This window comes from Gouania willdenowi, chromosome 11 (assembly GCF_900634775.1).
Source record: "Gouania willdenowi chromosome 11, fGouWil2.1, whole genome shotgun sequence".
Lineage (NCBI taxonomy): Eukaryota > Metazoa > Chordata > Actinopteri > Blenniiformes > Gobiesocidae > Gouania > Gouania willdenowi.
Window position 1 is genome coordinate 6,404,557 of NC_041054.1, and position 19,997 is coordinate 6,424,553.

A 19,997-nucleotide genomic window follows, 5' to 3' on the forward strand; every position below is an offset into this window, starting at 1 on the left:
CACCAAAGCGGATGGTTAAAAGAAAGGGAAAAAAGTGAGAGAATAAATGAAAGAATATCCGTTTTAGCTTCAAATACCATATTATTTCATTTTCTTACAACACATTTCCTTACTGTCAATAATCAGTTTGGATCGTAGCTGTGTTTGAGTGTCATATTGTCCATGTTTGGTGCTCAGTATGCTTCACGTCTTTGTAGCTTAGGTTGTTTTTAAGCTGTTTGATAAGCTTTTTCATGTGTAATGTTGATATGTTGATAGCGGTGACCATTCATAACTAGGGATGTAATGATTCACTCAACTCTCGATACGATTCGATTCACGATGCTGGGTTCACAATACGATTCTCTCACGATTTATTTTACAAAATGGGACTGTAGTCAAATGATGACTGAAAAATATTGAAAATACTGTATTATTTTCCTTTTATTGTTAATTGTCAAAAGAATCCCTTGATAAACTATTCAAAACAATGCAATTTAACTGAAAATAAATCTTGAATGAAATAAATAAAGGAATAATATAAATGAATAAGAAGCTTATTAATTTAAATTCTGGTTCTATAGTAAACAATGCAAAACTGCATAATAGTTTTTTTCTTTTTTCTTTTTAAAAGTGCAACTGAAAATGTATTTTGTGCCTTAACAATTGGACCGTCATTGCACAGATATTTGTTTGGACCAGCAGAGGGCGTTAGTAACCCAGTGGTTGGTTGGCATGCAGCTAATCTAGCAGTGAAGAAGAGATGCTATGCTTGCAGATAGAGCTAATAGAAAAACGTGACTTTTACAGATATTCACGGAATATTACAAATATTATTTCGGTGCTAAAGCTGTAAGGAATCATTTATGAACATGTAACATTAACATGTAAGAGTAGAAGGCGGCCAGAAAGAAAATAGTAGCAGATTCCGCCCGACGGTACACTGCCGGACAAGAGAAGGGATAAATATATAGCACCCTCTGCTGTTTAAAAAAAGTACTGCGATTCAATTTTCAAAGTATCGATATCAATCGTGATACCTATGAATCGATTTTTACCTGCCTTACGATTAATCGTTACATCCCTATTTATAACCCAGGTTAACATTCAAATATGTTTGTGTTCATAAGTTTTAAACGGCATGGACATACCATGGGAGAGGCTCACCAGATGCCTTCAAGAAACTAGGAATAGTTTTTTGAACAATTCAAGCCCGTTTTGGTTTATTTTTGTCCTTTTTCTGCATTAAACTTGGCATATTTTAACTTATTTTGCTACATTCCTCCCATTTCTGCCACTTCTCTATCAAATTTCAATGCCTTTTCTTCACAATTTTTCCACTTTCAAGATATTTTCAGCACTTGTAAACCTTTTCCACCACTTTTCCCACCTAATGTTGCATATGGTGACCCATTATTGTCACTTTTATCCTGTTTTTACCATATTTAATACTTATTTTTGCCAATTTACTCCAGATGTGCAGCTTGCTTTTTTCACTTAAAGAAGAAATGTTTGCATTTTATCAATTAATAGACAAAAATCATGAAATTATTATTCGAAATTTTCCAAGAAAACTGTCTGTTATGAGTTCAATATGTGATGATGAGGGTGTAGATGATAAGTGATGGTAGTCTTGTACAGAAACTATGTACTGACTGTTTGGTAGACCTCACTATCTGAATGGGTAGAGTGCAGCAGTATTTCTTGTTGATCTTTATTTCTATTATTAATAATAAAATATAATGTTATTGTCAAAGGCGAGCAGAAGCCAAAGAAGTGCTTGACCCCGTGTTGTTGTTGTTCTTCCCCATGCTTTATCTTTTGTTTCATCTTTGTCCTCAGGGTGCAGTGATCACGCCAGCCATGGACCACACTATGTCCATGCAGCCTGCCAGCATGATGGGGCCCCTCACCCAGCAGATGAACCATCTGTCCCTGGGCACTACAGGAAGTGTGAGTCCTTATCATGAAGTCACATAGAAACACACGTAGAATAAAAATGCTGATCCGTGCAGTTACGCTAGCTTGACTTATTACTGGGTGGTTGCACTAATGAGATCTGTGAGCAGCATGGAGTCATTGGTGTTTTTGTAAAGTCAAATTCTGGATAGATGAGCATACTTTCTCTGAAACACATTTTTAGTTTCATGGCAAATATACTTTAAAGGTCCAGTATTATGCTATTTTTTACCCATCTCCAATTGTTCTAAGAACCCCAACAACATAGTATTTGAGGTGTATTTTCCAAAACTTGCCATTTTTGCAGAGTTTTAGCATTCTGAAATGTCACTTTCATGACCGCTCCTAAAAACAGGCCGTTTTTGTGTAGAAGGAAACACCAACATTGTAGGGCCTCCGCAATTCGGACTCTACCTGGGATTGATGCACATCTTTGGACTCGGAGGGACCAAACCTTTTCACCGATACCTTGTTCAGCCCGAACCGAGCACTTTTGGAAAATCGATGAGAGAGACTTCCAGGGTCTTTCCAGCCAGGACTCCACCCAGGGATGAGGCACCCTGCCCGTCCAAAGGGGCACCAGAGATGCTCCTGATCCCATTAGTTGGACTGAGATGAGCACCCACTTCCAGGGCCTCAAGCAAGCACGATTCGGACTCTAGCCAAAAACAGAGCACATATTCGGACTCAGGAATAAAACCTGTCCACTGATAACACTTTTTGACGAAAATGAGCACAGACAATTGTGCATTTTGGCTCTTGCGGGCACAATTCGGACTCTACCCGTTAGGGAGGCACATATTCGGACTCGAGGGAACCTGACCTTTCCGCTGATACCTTGGTCGGCCCAATCCAAGCGCTTTTGGAAAATCAATGGAAGTGACTTCCAGGCCTTGCCAGCCAGGACTCTATACTACCCAGGGAACAAGTTTGAGAGGCAGGAGCTCACAATTTATGTAAGGTTGGAGGAGCCAGGATTGTCAGGAGGAGGAGTTTCCCCCTTATGAGTCATAAGGGGGCAAAATCCAACTCACCCGTTTGAAGCTCACTTTTTCCAAAATATGGAATGGCAATAGAGAAAGGAAACAAAACTTTTTCAACTTTGGCCCTCTGAATGAGGCTAAAAAAAATGTGTATATCTGTAGCAACAGTGCATTTTTCATAATACTATCCCTTGAACTCGTATATTACTTTGTGGGAATTTTTTCAGCTCTTTCGTCCTTGTAATATAAAAAAAAAACCTCTGGGAAGATAATGTGAAATGTTTGGATATATTGAGGTAGGTCTCCATTGCACTGTTTGTACAGGTCATGTTGACCTAGCTTGAGGCTTTTTTTTAATCCTTGTGGTCGCTGTTCGTGAGTTTCAGAAATTCGAAAACACGTTTTTGGAATGGATTTGGAACATTTCCTGAGAAGAAAAAAAGCAACATTCTGAGGCTGACACCACATGTAGACCTGCAGCAACATTCACGTTCAGAGTCTTAAGCCAAATATCCCTCCTGATCTTCCACATCAAACTGATTTCCTGTGAAGTCCAACAGTGTGACGGGGTCTTCTGTTCTCTCCTTTCACCCCCTAAATTTACTCTTTTCTTTCCTTGTCACTCTTTAAATCACAACTCAACTCTTCCAGGCCACCAGTATTCCCTATTCCACATGCTTACCTTCAGTCCCTGGCTTCTAAATCACAAACCCCACCCCTCCCTTTTTCCAAGGATCAAGTAGACTTGAGGTGTCACACAGTTGTGAAGCCTGACTTCCTGCCCTAACCCTGCCGCCGGGGGCCAGGCGGGCAGACGGCTTTGCTCCAGCGCTACGTTTGATCTCTGTGAGCGTGTGATGGAAACAGTGCTGTATTGTACAGTTAACCATGTGTTTTCAGGTGAGCTGTCAGTGACTGTGACGCTATGCCGCCCCCCTCCCCCCCCATAATCTGACCCAGCTGTGCTAACAGCCTGGATTAGAGAAAGGCTAATCTATGATGATGGCCTCTGATGTTTGATGGGTCGTAATATGGCAGAAAGTGGGTTAGGGACTTTTTTGCCTCTGGTCGACACTCTGCAAATCTCTCTTTCTGCCTGCTTAGCCTTCCTGATGCAACGTGCTGTGTAACCTTTGTAAGGTTGAAACACACACCTGACACACCTGATCATCAGTGGGAACTGAGATGTTTCTTTATTCATGCACCAGATGTGAAGTTGTCCTCACTAGCTGATTAGTGAAAAGTGGTGAGGAATCAGAATTTGTAATGACATCGTGACATTGCATACTATAGAGCGGTGTTTATCAACCACTGTGTCGGGGTACATATAAAAAAATCTAAAAAATATTTTTGAAAACTAACAACATATAAATGTATTTACTGTTGCTAATAATAAAATGAAAAATAAATTATATAAAACAAGACAATAATGAATAGAATAAAGTTAAATTGTAGTTCTAATCATATTGTAGTTTTTTATTTGTATTCAAGACACTTTGATAAGAATGACTGCATATTGTTAATTACGCTTTAATTGAAAATAAAAAATAAATCATTAAAAAAAAGTGTTGTTCATTTGCTTCCTATTAAAAACACACCGAGATTGTTAATTGCACTATTTATTAGAAAGAAGAAATATGAAAGAAAACAAATATTTTCTATGTGCTTATATGATTCAAGGCACTTTGATGAGAATGACTGTATATTGTTAATATAGGCTACAAAGTTTCATTTTTTTATACATATATATTTTTTGTTGGTGGTGTGACTTGGGATTTTTGGTCACACTTTACTTGAAGTTTTATACATAAGGCTGACGTCACACTGTCAATATGTCATTAGCATGAGTAAGGTGTCATGAAGGTTGTCATTAAGTGTTGTTTGCTAAATTATGACACCTTTAGAGCTATGTTGGCATTGGTGGGGTTAGGTGGAAGGATCTAGTGGGTAAGGGTAACAAATGATTCTTAATGACAGCCTTCATGACACCTTATTCATGCTAATGACAGGTGTCATGTCATAATAATGACAGCGTAATGTCAGCCTTTATGTATAAAACTTCAAGTCAAGTGTTAGATTTTTTTAATGAAAAGATGCACCTTGGCTCAAAAAAGATTGAAAAACACTGCTATAGCGCTCATTCCTAGAATGCACACATTTGTGGTGTGTTGTTTTGATTGGCCCTGCTGGTCACATGACTCTCACACTCTCACCACTGCTAAGCACCTGCACAGAGTCCACAGTTAACGGTGGCCGATGAAAGAGAAGCCACACCTCAGAAATACTCACTGCGGCTGTTTGTGTTTAGCTGCGACTTCCTTCGTTTCTCTAAGAAAAGAACCAGATGTTCCCAGTCCGCCCAAGTTATGACACCAGCGTGGGTGACTCCAGCTTTCCGAGAAATGCTGGCTTGTTTTGCAACACGGAGCGTTAGGTCAAGGAAAAACAACGCCTCAGAAACAAGAAAGCATGAACTGGTGCTGCCTAATGGTCACAGCTTTGGTATGTTAGCGGTTTCACCAGTAGATGTTTTCCTGTGGACTGGCCCAGCCCAGCTTGTTGTATCGCTCAGCTTTGAAAAACTTGATTACAGAATGTTAAAGAAGCTGGCGTTCACTATTTATGGATGGGATACATAAACATGTCATCCGGGGCTGCACGCTGATTTATTTTACCGTCTTTGGTGCATATTGCTCAGTTACTGATTTATTTACCATCTCTGAGCTTCTGCCACTTAACAGAAGTCTATCTATCACGCCGCGTGTGCCTGTTAGTCACTGTGGGTTCACTGGATTTGCAAATGTTCACTTTGTCATTATCCGTGTGTGTGTGTGTGTGTGTGTGTGTGTGTGTGTGCGTGTGTGTGCGTGTGTGTGCGTGTGTGTGCGTGTGTGTGCGTGTGTGTGTGTGTGTGCGCGTGCGTGCGTGCGTGTGTGTGTGCACGCCTCACCTGTCACTGTCTGCGTTTGTGTGCTCGCGACAGTGTTTGACATGACAAGAGGTGACCTTCCCACTGTGATCTCCATCCTTTTCCTGTCATAGCATGTAGAACCCGAGTCTCTGTTGTCATGGTGACAGCAATGATTGACAGCTTCACTGGCAGAGAGAGACAGATTTGTATGAAGTGCTTTCCTTTATTATTCCTCCTGTTTCCTTCAGGTTTCTGAGGGCCAGATGAGGACAGTATGTTGTTCCTACATTTACATAAATGTGTAAAAGCTATATTTAATCATTACTCACACTGAAAACATGCTGGAAGCATTCACCTTGCCTCTGCTTTCAGTTCAAACTGTCACTTGCATGTTGGTTCTTTTCACAATACTTTGGAGGAATCATCTAGTCAGGGGTGTTAAACTTTTTTTAGTTCAAGGGCCAAATACGGAGTAGTTTGATCTCAAGTGGGCCACAGATTTTATGCAGAAAATGAGTAATTTCAACGTTGTGCCATAGTTTGCCTTTTTACGTATACATAAAACACTAAATATGTAAGAAACCGACCTATCCAAGCAATAAGTAACAGATAATAGTCCCAACAGGATCTTCACTTTAAATCTTAAATTTTTTTTTTTAATTAAGGGAAATATTATGTTGTAATTTGAGGAAAATTTAAGGATTTTCTCAGAACTTTGAGTTTTTTTCAACAATTTAACATTAAAAATTACTGCAATCATGTGATTTAAGCAAATATAATGTCGTAATTTGAGGAAAATTTAAGGATTTTGTCAGAATTTTAGTTTTTTCAACAATTTAACATGAAAAATTACTTCAAGTATTGTGATTTAAGCAAACAATATGTGGTATTTTGAGGAAAATTTAATGATTTTGTCAGATGTTACGGTTTTTCAACAATTTAACATAAAAATGACTGCATTCATGCAATTTAAACAAATATAATGTTGTAATTTAAGGAAAATTTAAGGATTTTGTCAGAGTTTTTAGTTTTTTCAACAGTTTAACATTAAAAATGACTGCAATCATGCAATATAAGCACTGGGAAAACTGTGACGCCCCTGCAAATACTGTTAAGTTTCTTTTACACAATGATTCATGGTTTCTCTGTCATTTTTGCTTTCTCCTGCGGGCCGAATTGGATGCTCTAAAGGGCCGGATTTGGCCCCCGGGCCATGAGTTTGACACATGTGAGCAAGTCTACTACGTAACAATCAATGTTATTATATAGGGACATCTTTTTGAAGACAATTTGTGTCACTAATTTAGCTACTAAACCAGTGAAAACTGATTTGGTTCATAAAAGCATTGACATTAGAAACAAGTTTGCATTGCGAAAGCAAGTGTGACATGGAACGATGTACACACATAAAGAATAAATATTAAAAAAGCAACATATGTGTTGTGCAAAACAATAAACATATACGTATATATATGTGGAACAAAATTTACAATTAAGCTCTAAGTGTTATAAAAGGGGAAAAGGTTATGTACAGACTTTGACATATATCCATATACACACACTGTATGTGTCCGGTTATACAAGTACAAGTACATACATATACATACATGTACACAAACTCTTTCATATGTATATATAGATACATGCATGGGCAGACTATTTATACAGTATATATATATATAAATATAGTCTCCTCTCTTCATGTCTTGGAACAATATCATGCATTTGCACGCTATTTTAAACAGGTGATTAAAAGTGTGACAAACAGACAAATATGTCCAATTCCACCAATAATCCTGTTCAAAATCTCGCACCACGCTACGTCAACATGTTTATCCTATGACAGGTTTCACAAAGGGTCTAGCTAGTGTGGCTGTCATAGCTTTTACGATTTCATCTTGCATGATTGCAACTATCCTAGCGTATCAAATTTGAAATGAATTAGCGAACAGTTGTTGACTCTCTCCTGTTGACACTATTAACCCTATTGAAAGTGTTTGGTAGGTTTTCAGAAAATGTAATAGCCTGTAAAGTCATCTAAACTGGGAAATGGAAAAGTGTAATGTGACGCACAAATGGGTTCACCCAGAAAAAAAATTGGGAAATTTTGAAACAGGCAATCAGTGGCCCTAAAGGTACCAGTAGTGAAGATTTGGATTAATGCTAAGACGTGTCCTCCATTAAATGTGCATTAAATATACGTGCCAATGCCAATATTGTTCAGAAGAGAGAAAAAAACTATTTAATTTAGCCAAAAAAAACACAGAAGCATTAAATGGAGTTAGCAGCATTGCACTAAACATTGCAAAGAGCCAGAGGAGTTCTAATATAAGCTTTAAGGAAGTGAATTAAACAGAAACAATAAATTGACAGGCCCCCACATCAGCAATGCCAGTTTAATATCAGCAAGATTGAGGAAAATGTAGCTCAAGGTTGAGCTAGAAAAATGAGACACGCTGTCACTATGCTTTAGAACTCACACACAAAAAGGTTTAAATTGACATTTTTAATGAAGAAGACCTTTAAAAGATGATTTAAGAGAACGTGTGACAGCATACTAGATGTAGACAGGCCGATGTCTATTTTTAAGATATGGTGATTAATTGAAATCTTAATTTCAAACATCCAAAAATAACATCATGAAAATGAACAAAAATACAGGGACTGTACACTGAACTGCCAACAAACAAAAGTATCAGTAAACATGCTAGAAATGTAATATGTACATCGTTGTCCTTTATTTTAGACTCACGCATCCATTTTAAAACAAAGACACAACTAGTATTCACAAGATAAAAGCATATACAGTACATATAAAACAGTTATTATAAAAGAGGAGCACATTGCAGGGGGTACTCGGAAAGATTTAATAATTAATTTAAAAATAATCGGGAAATGTTACTAGTTCCTTTTTAGGACACATTCACCACAAACTAACAGTACTATTGCTCAATGAAACACTATATTTTTTTTGTATTTTATTGAAACAGGATTATTTTATGCTGTAGAAGTCATTTTATCACACTTCTGACAATAGGAGGCAATAATTATCTACATTCTGCAAAGGAGTTTGTATTTACTTACGATTTAAGTAATCACATGAAAATAGCAGTTTGACTAAATTCTGCTTTAAATTGGCTTTATTGTTTTGAATTTGTAGATTAAGCCTTAGAGAACCAATGTTAGGGACACATTTAACGGTTTAAGAGAGTTCGCAGTTCCACAAATGAAAAAGCATATGAAACTAGAATATTTGCATTTCCTGAAGAAAATGCAAGTGACTAGCTATTAGCATAGCCTAACGTTAACATTAGCATAGCATTAGCTGAACATTAGCAGTAAGGTTGAAAAAGTTGAAATTGGTCAAAAAAGCTGAAATTTCGAATAGAAATGAATGGGAAAGAAAAAAATGTAATAAATCACAAAGTGTAAAAGTTGCAAATCACAATCACATCTCGGGAATGTTCAGATTTTTTTGACAGCTTATTTGTAAAAATCGGTGTAGGAAAAGTTAGCACAGATGGAAGAAAAACAGATGACAATAAATATTGAGAGGGTACTTATGATATGATGAGAGGGTACAAATGATTTGACGAAAATGTGAAGGGGGTACAGGGGACAAAAAAGATTGGGAACCACTGGTTTAAGAACCATTCTGTCCTCATTGTTATTGGGACAAAATTCTTTTACCATGAGCTGTCATAGATATAAACCTTTAGTATATGGAACAGTTTCCTGGTACATGCAGCAAGGAGAGGTGTGCACTTAACTGAACAGCAGGAATCATAGAGTTGAGAGCTAAAGGATAAAAGCTGTGTCCACTCATACCTAAATGGTGAATGTCGACAAAGTATCAAAAGTAAAGGCCAGCAATGCAGCCTGTTCAAGACCCAACGCATTCTTCCAGTGTAAACCTCAGTCGGCCACTATCAAAGCCAGAGGAAGGAGAGGTGAAATCTTTTTATAGTGAGGTGGTGCAGTAGCTCCTATCGTGTCGTGGCCCCACAGCTCAGATCAATAGTCATCAGAGCCTTTCCCCCCTTGCTGCACTGCCATTAATAACCCACCTTGAGTGGCTGGATGGTCTTGCCTTGACCAACTGCTATCCTTCACCTTGCAGATGATACAAGAGAACAGCATGTCAACACAGAGAGGATAGATTGGTGTGGCCACTGAGCGACAGGCCGAGACGTGCTAATGATTTATACACATTTTTAGATCTGGTAGCATCCTCGGCCACAGGCCAATCCGATCAATTCGCTTCCATTACATTTTATTTTTGGAGCACAATCTATAACATAGTCATCTCAGAGCAGTAAGGACAACAGATAAGGGAATTGTGTTTAAGGAAAAGAAAGTCATCTAGAAAAAGTATATTGTAGGGAAACCTGACACTAGCACACTTTATGTTGATAGCTGTTGGTAGATCGTGAGCAAAGAAACCAAAGGGATATGACAGACTATAGTGTTGCCAACAAACATAAAAGAGAAACATTTCACTTCACCAAGAAAACCCTGCAGTGACCAAACGGCAGCAAAGAACAAAAACCAATGCAAAGATAAAGACAGAAAAGATGCCAAGTACATCAACAAAAAAGTCTCCCCTCAGCTTTAAACAACAGAACAGAGCTCACATTACTCTGAGCCAGCTTGAACATTGGGCTTTACTAAATCAAAACCATTTCCTCTATGAAGATATTGATTTTAAGTCATGTTACCTGTGAGCTAGATCCTTAAAGCAATACGAAACCTGTCATATGAATCCACTTTAGATGATCGCTCTGAAGCTGAATAATAAAACGTTACTAATTCATGTCTTGATTATGTCATTTTTGTCAAGTTTCAGCTTTTAAATACACATATTTGTACATGTGTATGTTTTATATGGGTCTGGCCATTTTGGAGACCAATCATGTTCACATATTATGATCTTGTCACGCAGGCTAGCTCTTCGTATCTCCACTCCCATAGACCACAGAGAGTCTATGGCAGGGATGGGCAACTCTATCACAGCGGGGGCCACAAAAATGTGATGGTATCTGATCCGAGGGCCTCATCATCAACATTCATGTCAACATTTAGAATAATGACCAATCAGAGCATTAATACAGGGGTAAAAAGGTCTTTTTTGTCTTTGTCTGTGGTTTTGATGCTTTGTCAGTTTTTAATCATTTTGTGTGTTTTTGTTGCTTTTTGTGTTCTAGTTGTAATTTTGTGTATTTTTCTGCATTTTTGTTGTTAATTTGTGTATTTTTGGGGGTCACTTTGTTAACAGTTTGTGTGTCTTTGGAGCTATTCTGTAATGTGTTGTAGTCATTTTCTTTAAGTTGTTGTTTTGTCCGCCTTTATTGTCATTTTATGTTTTATGAGCCATTTTGTGTATTTTGGGAATTTTTTGGTCATTTTGCTGCCGATTTGTGTGTTTTGGGAGTTATTCTGTGTATTATGTTGGGCTTCATTTAAAAGAGAATGCTAAAAGTAGCTGTGTTTCCATTACCCTTGGAAATGTGCAAAATCTAAATAGCGCAATAAAAACTGGTAATGGACACACCTGAATTTTGAAAAAGCACTCAAGTATCGCTAAAAAGTTTTGACGCTTTCATGAGGAGGAATTTCAGACGTTTTTTATATCGAAATGTGTCGCAAAAGTGCGATTGAAACACTTTTTCCACAAATACATGTCATAGAGCGTGACGTACCTGGTCACATGACCACTGTTCTCAGAGAAAACATGACGCGGTACGTGTAGACAGAAGAGGAGACTGGGACATTTCTTAGCATTAGACTTAAAAATGATTAGTGCCACATTAGACGTGAAACAACAAAAGAATGCGGTGTGTTATAAGGAGGTTTTGAGCGTCCGGCTTTCTGCAGCGAGGATGAGATTTCACGGGACTTACGAGGCTCGTGGCCAAAGCAACGTTCAGTGGAAACATGTTCAAAGTCCAATTCTACTTTCTCAACATTTAGAAATATTGCTTTTATTTTGTGAAAATCTGTAATGGAAACCCAGCTACTGAAAGTTCATATCTTGGGGATAATATCCCACTACCCACCATCTCATTAAGAAATAAAGAAGCCTGGTAACTGAAATGATTGTGTTCTAAGTGTAGGAGACCCATTGTAATTGACTGTAGAAGTTAAGCATCTCTTTCCCTGTCATCCGAACAAACATTATTCATCCTATATGTCATTGTGTTCTAGTGGTCCAAACCCCTGTGGTACCAGAGCGTTACCTCAGTCTATGCCATGGATTTTCATTCAAACATTGCTGCATTGCGGTCAGAATTTATCCTGTAGTTATTGCTGTATGTCATGGAGACTGATGGTGGAGACAAGACTTAAGGAGTCTTCTCACACCAGCCTCGTTAAGGAGCCATTCAGGCCTCGCGTTCATCAAACATACGCACACACCATCTGCTTCAGGCACAGGTGCTGTGTGTGTGCATGTGTGTGTGCGTGTGTGTGTGTGTGTGTGTGTGTGCGCGTGTGCATGGATGTTGATGTGCAGCCAAATGTGCAACTGTGAGCGTGAAACACCATTTATGGCCAATTAGGGATGCTTTATATTACCCAAACCTGTCCCCTGACTGCGGACAGGGACGTATTAAAAGAGTTGAAATTGGACAAAAATCATCTTTATCGCCATAGCAACCCAATTCACTGTAGCCGAGCTTGACATCCCCCTGACTTAGCACAGCTGTGACTGCAGAAATCCAACCTGCCACATTAACTAATGGTTCCAGCAGAGGAAAAAAAAAATCTAACCTTTATCAAAATTCCTTGTTAAGTATAATTACATTTTTTTAAGATGTGTCAAGAAATATAACATTTCAAACAGACTTTCTCCCAGTGACAGGGAGATTTTAATGTCGGTAATTATCTCCTACGTCCCTTCATTTGCTTTTCATTTCATCCGGCCCTCGCAGGTGAGTGCGCTGGATGAGGTAATGGAGAACAGGAGGCAAAGACCTGAAGTCTGGAGTGCAATTGGTATGCAAGGTTTCTCAGCGGAGAGAGAGAAGGTCACTTCAACAATCTGATTAGCCGTTTTAGACAATAGCAGGTCGAGCGAGAGAGAGAAAGAGAGAGGATAGGATGTCATAGCGAGCTAATGCAGTAAAGTGTTGTAAGGTCTGGAAACGCCGTCTCACCTCGACCTGAGTGTGACAGGCCTGAGGGCAGGATACACACACACACACACACGCTCACATCCGGCATCCTCCGGGCCACGTGTTGCAATGGCGGGAGAGTTAATCACCCATGACCATGGCCTTTAGCTCCTCTCATTAACAGTGAGCGGTGAAGCCGTACCCGATCCATTAGCAACACTAGCGGTAATGACACTTCACCGGCACTGTCGGCCCACGGCTACCAACGGCTTCTCGCTCCACCTCTGCCCCTCCATTACTACATTCAACGTGAGAAAGGATAAAGAAGATTCTACTTTTTTTCTTGGTAAAACAGCAAGAAGGCGAGGAGGAGGAGTAGAAGTCGGCGGATCGATCCAAACTATCAATAATATCAATACCAACATTGGAATTGTTATTGAATGGTACCAGTGTAAAAACATTGATCTTCTAGTTTCTTTTTCTCTCCTGCTGCACTGACTGCTGCAGATTCAACTGAAAGCCTGCCTGTCTGTTTGTATCTGGCCACTCATTTCTTATAACATTTGTTGTGCAGTGTAATGTTTTTGTGCACATTTTTATTAAAGGAAAATCCAGAAAAGAAGTGGACTGAAGGGGAGAAATTGCATTATATTTTTTGGTATTGTAGGTTCCCTACTCTTTACCTCAAAAAAGGTTTTGTTTCAGTTCTGGGCATTCTACATACTGCAGCTTTAAGACCAATTTAGGTAACACTTTACTTGAAGTTTCATACATAAGGCTGTCACTTTTTTCTAAATTATGACTTTTTGGGGTTAGGGGTAGGGATCTAGTGGGGTTTGGTAGGGTTAGGGGTTAGGTTAACAAACTACACGTAATGACAGCCTTCATGACACTTTATTCATGCAAATGACATGTCATAATAATGACAGCGTAATGTCAGTCTTTATGTATAAAATTTCAAGTAAAGTGTTACCTAATTTGGTCTTAAAGCTGCACTATGTAGAATCGTGAGACTTGTAAAGAACCAACCACGCAACTCCCTTCCCTGTTGCAAAACCTATTGTCCCTTACCAGTGTCCTCGCGAAGGCGCACAACTGTAGAGCTCTTTGCAAATGTTTTCTTAATAGAGACTAGAGACAAATGTAGGGACTTTATCTTGAGTTATTGGAGAGTTTTATGATGTTTTAGAGACTGCATGTGGACTCACAACGAACCTAGCGTAGTCCACCCCACACACAGAGTAAAATGGACCTCCTTCGAGTCCATTCCGCCCGAATAAATTTGGGACTTTAAACTGTTACTTCACCACGTCGGTTTTCCTTTTTCCTCCTGCTTTGGCGTTTAACCATTGTGGTTAACTGCTGGAGTGTGTTCCGGTCCCTCCCAGATTTTGAACGGCACTTATTTGATTAGATCCAGCACCTCATAAAAAAATAAAATAAAATAAATTCTAACCCAATTTTCACTTTTAGGTGTTTATTTAAATATTATATTTAATAATATTCTTTTTTTTGTGAGGAAGAGAGTGACGCTACGAGGGTGATTTTGTGCTAAAGTAGTTTCTTTGTCAGCGCTGAAAACGGTAGAAAATGGCTAAAAAAGAGCTTTTTTAAGTCATTAAGTGTTGTGAGGGTTGGAAGGTCCAGGGTGGAGAAAAGAAAAGGATTGCCAGCCGCTGGGGGGGCGTGCGCGTGCAGCCTCTTGTGGGTGCTTCACCCGCTTCCATTATGGCTTACGGTGAGGGAGGGCGGAAGGATGGCCGACGGAGGCGTTCAAGTATAATCCCTTCTCTTCCTCCCTGATATAGTCAGGTGACGTGTGATGACCTTGAGTAGATCTGGTTCAGAAAAAAAAGTTCCAGGTGGCGGTGGGGGAGAGGAGGAGGGGGGTGGACGGAGCGTCATTCTGCACAACAGCCTGGTGTAGATGAGTCAGCCTTGAGCGGCTGGCTGTGGGAGCCAAAGATGATAAGCGATTTGTTTTCGCATTAGGCTAGCTCAATTTCAATAGCCTTTAGTCTCGGTCTCTCAGCAGGTAATCCAATAAGGTGGCTTTTCAACTAGCGAGCTGAGCATTCAACCTGTCCAAGATCGATTCAATTCTGTTAACGTTCCAAAGCAGCCTCCTGCTTGCGTTTGAGATCATTCATCACATGAGTCTGAGTGTTAAGAGCCCGGCTCCATCCTACAGAAATGACTGGCAGCCTTCCCAAAGCAGCTGCCGACGTATTACGGACTGTGCGGTAGGTCAGACAGCTGCCGGCTCCCATCAGCAGCAAGCTTACTACCATAATTTCAATCATGTCGATGTCTTCCACGGAAAGAATCGACAGACACACAACTCGCCACTTGTTCCAAGGGTCGAGTGCATATCCAGCCGCAAACGTACAGCTAGGACAGGCGGGCTCACCATTGCCCGTTCGTTTTGTCGAAGAAATGTGGTTGATTGCATTGAGAGACCAACTGATTAATTCCATTATTCCAGATTTGGATGAGATGCAAAGAGAGTCTCCTAATAGATTCACAAGACCAGACAAAACAAAGCAGCAGCAAGGACAGTTACGGGTTGGAGAAAGGGAGCAGAGGAAATGCGACCACCCTCGTCGTGAAACAGAAAAGATTAACAAAATAATTTCAAAGAAAAATCACAAAAACAACTAAAGGTCAACCTTGGATAATATAAAAGCATTGGTGATACTGACACTGTATTTACTCGGTATCGATTGATACCTAATGTTTCAGTATCGCCCACTTCTAGTGAGGGGTAGTTCAGCTTGGTGGCTTATATAGAATCATAATCATTACCTGTTCTGCAGCATTAGCAGCATTAGCAGCATTAGCCTTCCAAGTCATTGTCCTTGTGTTTTTTTCTTCCACACGTCTACATGCTCGTATCCTCAAACAGCTGCACAGGGAGAGCCCATACGTGCACGAACACAGTTAGAAAACCAGTAATCAGGCATTTTATATGCACAGGCATGCAGTAATTAAACAGACATGCACATGTAGGGAAATCAGACGAACAATGGTGCACACGTTCACTACGCACACACACACACACACACACACACACACACACACACACACACACACACACAAAGCGTTCACAGCGAACTATGGGAAAGCCTTCACAAAGTGCCATGTCCTCATTCATATTGCATGTAAAAGCCCTCAAGCTGTCATATAACCAAACCTGTGTCACGTCTGTAAAATGGCCATCATGAAGCGAGCCCGCGCATACTTAAAAGCAAGGGCAGGCATGACCAAAGGAATATAGGCCACAGGCATTTTTCTTTCTCCTGTACACACACACTTTCTTCTTCATTCCCTTTTTTTCTTTCCTGCCTGTGAAGTCTAGGTGGGACATCAGGGCTTCTCTTCCTCCTCCTCCTCCTCCTCCTCCTCCTCCTCCTCTTCCTCCCCCTCTGTCATTCCCTAACTCATCTCTAACTGAACTTCTCTCCTCCTCTGAGATTGCACATGTATTCTTTTAGCGCCCTCAAAAGGACACAGAGGGTACCGCTACTCCAAATATCCACGAGTGTATTTGTTACTGCTTCTTACAGAGAACTAGGGCTGGGTGATATGGACCAAAACTCTTATCTCAATATTTTTCTCAAAATAGCTATAGACAATATATATATATCTTGAAAAAATTTTTTTACTCAAAATCTTACCAAAAAGACAATTCAGGGTAAAAATGTGTTCACATTTATTAACAAACAACTCCACAATGTCTAAGGGACAGCACGTGTGAGTGAGTGAGTTATGTAGTGTGGCTTGTTTAGATGAAGGTGTGGGTTTGGACACACTATCTAAATGTGCTGTTCTGAGAAATGCGAGTGTTTTACTTAAAAACAAGCTATAAATTAAAAGTATGTTGTTAGAGGCAATATTGTAATTTTCTATATCATCAAATTAGTGATCTCGATATATCTTGAATCTCTATATATTGCCCAGCTCTACAGGGAACTATAAATGGAGGTTGTCAAACTGAAAAATGCTATTACTATTAATAGATTGAGATGAAGTGTCTTGATGTGTCTTTTGTGTGTTTCAGTACATGACTGCTGCAGCTGCCGCGGCGCCTATGCAAGGGACCTACATTCCCCAGTACACTCCTGTGCCTCCAACAGCCGTCCCTGTGGAAGTAAGACCCCGTTAAACACACACTCAGAATTCAGGAGTCAGCATTATCAATTATGTTACCAATCATTTTTGCATTATTGTATATGTTACACACATTGTGGTTGGTGCAAATCTCAAGGTGGTCTATATAATTTAATTCAATATTTTCCTATGCTCTGCAATAAATTGTGGGACAGCATTATCTCGTCTCCTTTGGTATCGATGAATCAGTGTTTCCTAGGCTAAAGGAGGTTATAAGGTAAGCATTGAGCCTATTTTAACGCTCCTTATCATAGCCGCCACTTAAAGCTGCAGTTTGTAGAATCCTCTTTGCTCCGTTTTGAAACCGAAACCGAAACTTAGCGTCCCTTATCGGAATGTTTTGTGAACGCACTTAGCGACTTTTTTCTCAAATGTGGGGTCGTTATCTTGAGTAATTGGAAATTTTTCAGGTGTTTTAGAGACTCTAACATCAATGCATGTATCACTGTCGTTACTGTTTGTAGAAAGATCTCTGATTGGCTGACCTCCAGCGTCACGCTCCTGGATTTATAGACTTCCTTTACATGCGCCAGGAGAAGCAGAAGAGATTCACTCTCCACTCAGAACACTTTGGATTACAATATGCTCGAAGATTATTATGGATTTTTGATCAAATGATGCCAAAACAATGTACACACTGCAGCTTTAAACACTTCCGGGGGTTAAGGAAAAGTGGACAGAAAAGGAGATTGGAGGAACCATTCAGACGCACCCACACTCATCACTAAAAGCCCACTCACTCGCTCCCAGTATCCAATACCCAAATATTCATTAAAAAGACAAATGACTGTTGAAGCTAGGCTACAAATTGCTTCTTTCCCCTCTAAATAAATGGCCTCACACCTGCCAACAAATAACACCAGTCAAAACTGCAAGCAAAGCAAGATGAGTCAGAAGTTTTGTCGTGTTTGGAAAAGACTTCTGAAGTGCAGCACAGGATTTGGTCTGGCCAGTGTAGGAATGATGAACGTGGTGTAGCGGGCGGGCGTGTAGGCAGGGCGGCCAGGGGAGCCGGCCAGCTGTCTGGTGGCTGACAGCGAGCTGGTATCAGATGGACTATCAGTGGCGTATGGGATGACAGGAGCTGAAGTGAGACATAGTGCTGGCGGGGCCGTCTCTTTCTCTTTCCCTCCTTTCTCCTGCACAACTGGCTCTGGTTGGTGGATAGCTGCAACACACACATCTGTCACCCCCCACCCCCAGCTATGGTTATCCCTCCAACCACAGACAATGACAGCTTTCCCTGACAGACCCATTAGTCGATCGTCCCCCTCCCTCTTACAGTCCCACTGCTTCAGGAAGTTACTGAGTGGGATAAGAGAGGAATTTAGCCGTAGCGTAGCCCCCGGCACTTCTTACATTTTTCTCCTCTTCGTCGCCCTTTTGGGTCAGCGTCAGCAGAAGGGCGTACGTCACTGTGCTGATGTATGAACATGAATCTGTATCCTTGAGAGCTTGTTAAAGGTGATGGAGATGAATCGGTGATGGGGCTGAAGTAAGTTACCAGTGGACAGGAAAAAATACAGTGCAGACGGTCATTATTTAAAAAGTTTTTCACCATGACGCGGAAAGAAAATCAGCACCAAAACAATCTGTATTGCTTACATATTTTACTCTCCTATGCATCTTTAAATATGTTTAATGACAAATTAAAATTGAGTACTCATGTGGAGGTTATTCAAATTAGTGCTCGGCTGCCACACACACACACACACACACACACACTGATGATAAAAAAACTCCCATATAGCTTTTCTGACTCTCCAAGTCATGGTAAAAACTGTCTTCACTGTAAATGTTCTATTAGGTGTATCACATTGAGAGGTTCAGAGTTATTTTAAACAAAGGGTGTCAAACTCATTTTAGTTCAGGAGCCAAATACAGAGCAGTTTATATTAAGTGGGCCACAGATATTAGGCGTGTAAATGAGTAATTTAATTCTCATTTTGCTTTAGTTTACACTTCCATGTATAATTAAATGGTGAAATATGTACGTCACTGATAATATCAAAGCAATAACTGTCAGATCTCAGTCCGTGCAGGATCTTCGTTTCCAATTTATTAGGTTTTTTGGCAAATTTTTATGTAATTTGGGGATATTTTGTGAAATTGTTTGAAGAAAATTGCAGAAATTTATGAAAAATTGAAAGTTCTTTTAACAATTTGAGATTAAACATGACTTCCATCATGTTATATAAGGATGGGGAAAATGTGAACCCTGCTCATATTGTGGCGTTTTCACTGAATTTGTGTGTTTTTCTGGAGATATCTACAAATGAATTAGTTGATAATTTAAACAATGACTCATGGTTTCTCTGACTTTTTTGCTCTCTGCAGCGGGCCGAATTGGATGCTCTAAAGGGCCGGGATTGGCCCCTGGGCCTTGAGTTTGACATGTTTAAACCATGAAGAATGAATAGTGTCACAATATCTGGACAACTGAAGCGATGCTGATGCTGCTACTGCTCCTCCACCCTGATTAGCAAGAACAGATACTTACATTATTACATTGATCTACAGTTTAAACACAAAGCATTTCGGTCATTTAAGGAGAAAGTAAAAATGAATCATCGTGTAAAGCAGTGTTTCTCAAATGGGGGTACATGATGGCACTACGGGGGGTACTTGAGAGAAAGTGGAAAATTAACAAACAAAAAGGTAAAAAAATATGGGGTTTTGTAATGTTTATTTTTAGTTCAAAATTCTAATCATAATATTGATTATGGAAATAATCTTGATTAGAACATGAACTGAAAATACAAAGGTCAGTCTTGGTCCCACACCAGGTGACAGTTGACCAGAAATGATAAAAACTATTGAAATATATTCATTCAGGAGGCACTAAATACTGTTTCTATCCACTTATTTACAATGGGATTCTTT

The 19,997-nt window shown here is 39.7% G+C and overlaps 1 protein-coding gene across 6 annotated transcripts in view; it reads left to right on the plus strand.

Annotated features, from left to right (window-relative positions):
* rbms3 (RNA binding motif, single stranded interacting protein) overlaps nt 1-19,997 on the plus strand; it is a 365,750-nt gene that overhangs the window by 341,444 nt on the left and 4,309 nt on the right. For all 6 annotated transcript variants that reach the window (XM_028460582.1, XM_028460581.1, XM_028460583.1 and 3 more), the window contains 2 exons: nt 1,822-1,932; nt 17,005-17,094. In XM_028460582.1, coding sequence (XP_028316383.1) covers nt 1,822-1,932; nt 17,005-17,094 — 201 coding nt within the window. The remainder of the gene's footprint in view (nt 1-1,821; nt 1,933-17,004; nt 17,095-19,997) is intronic.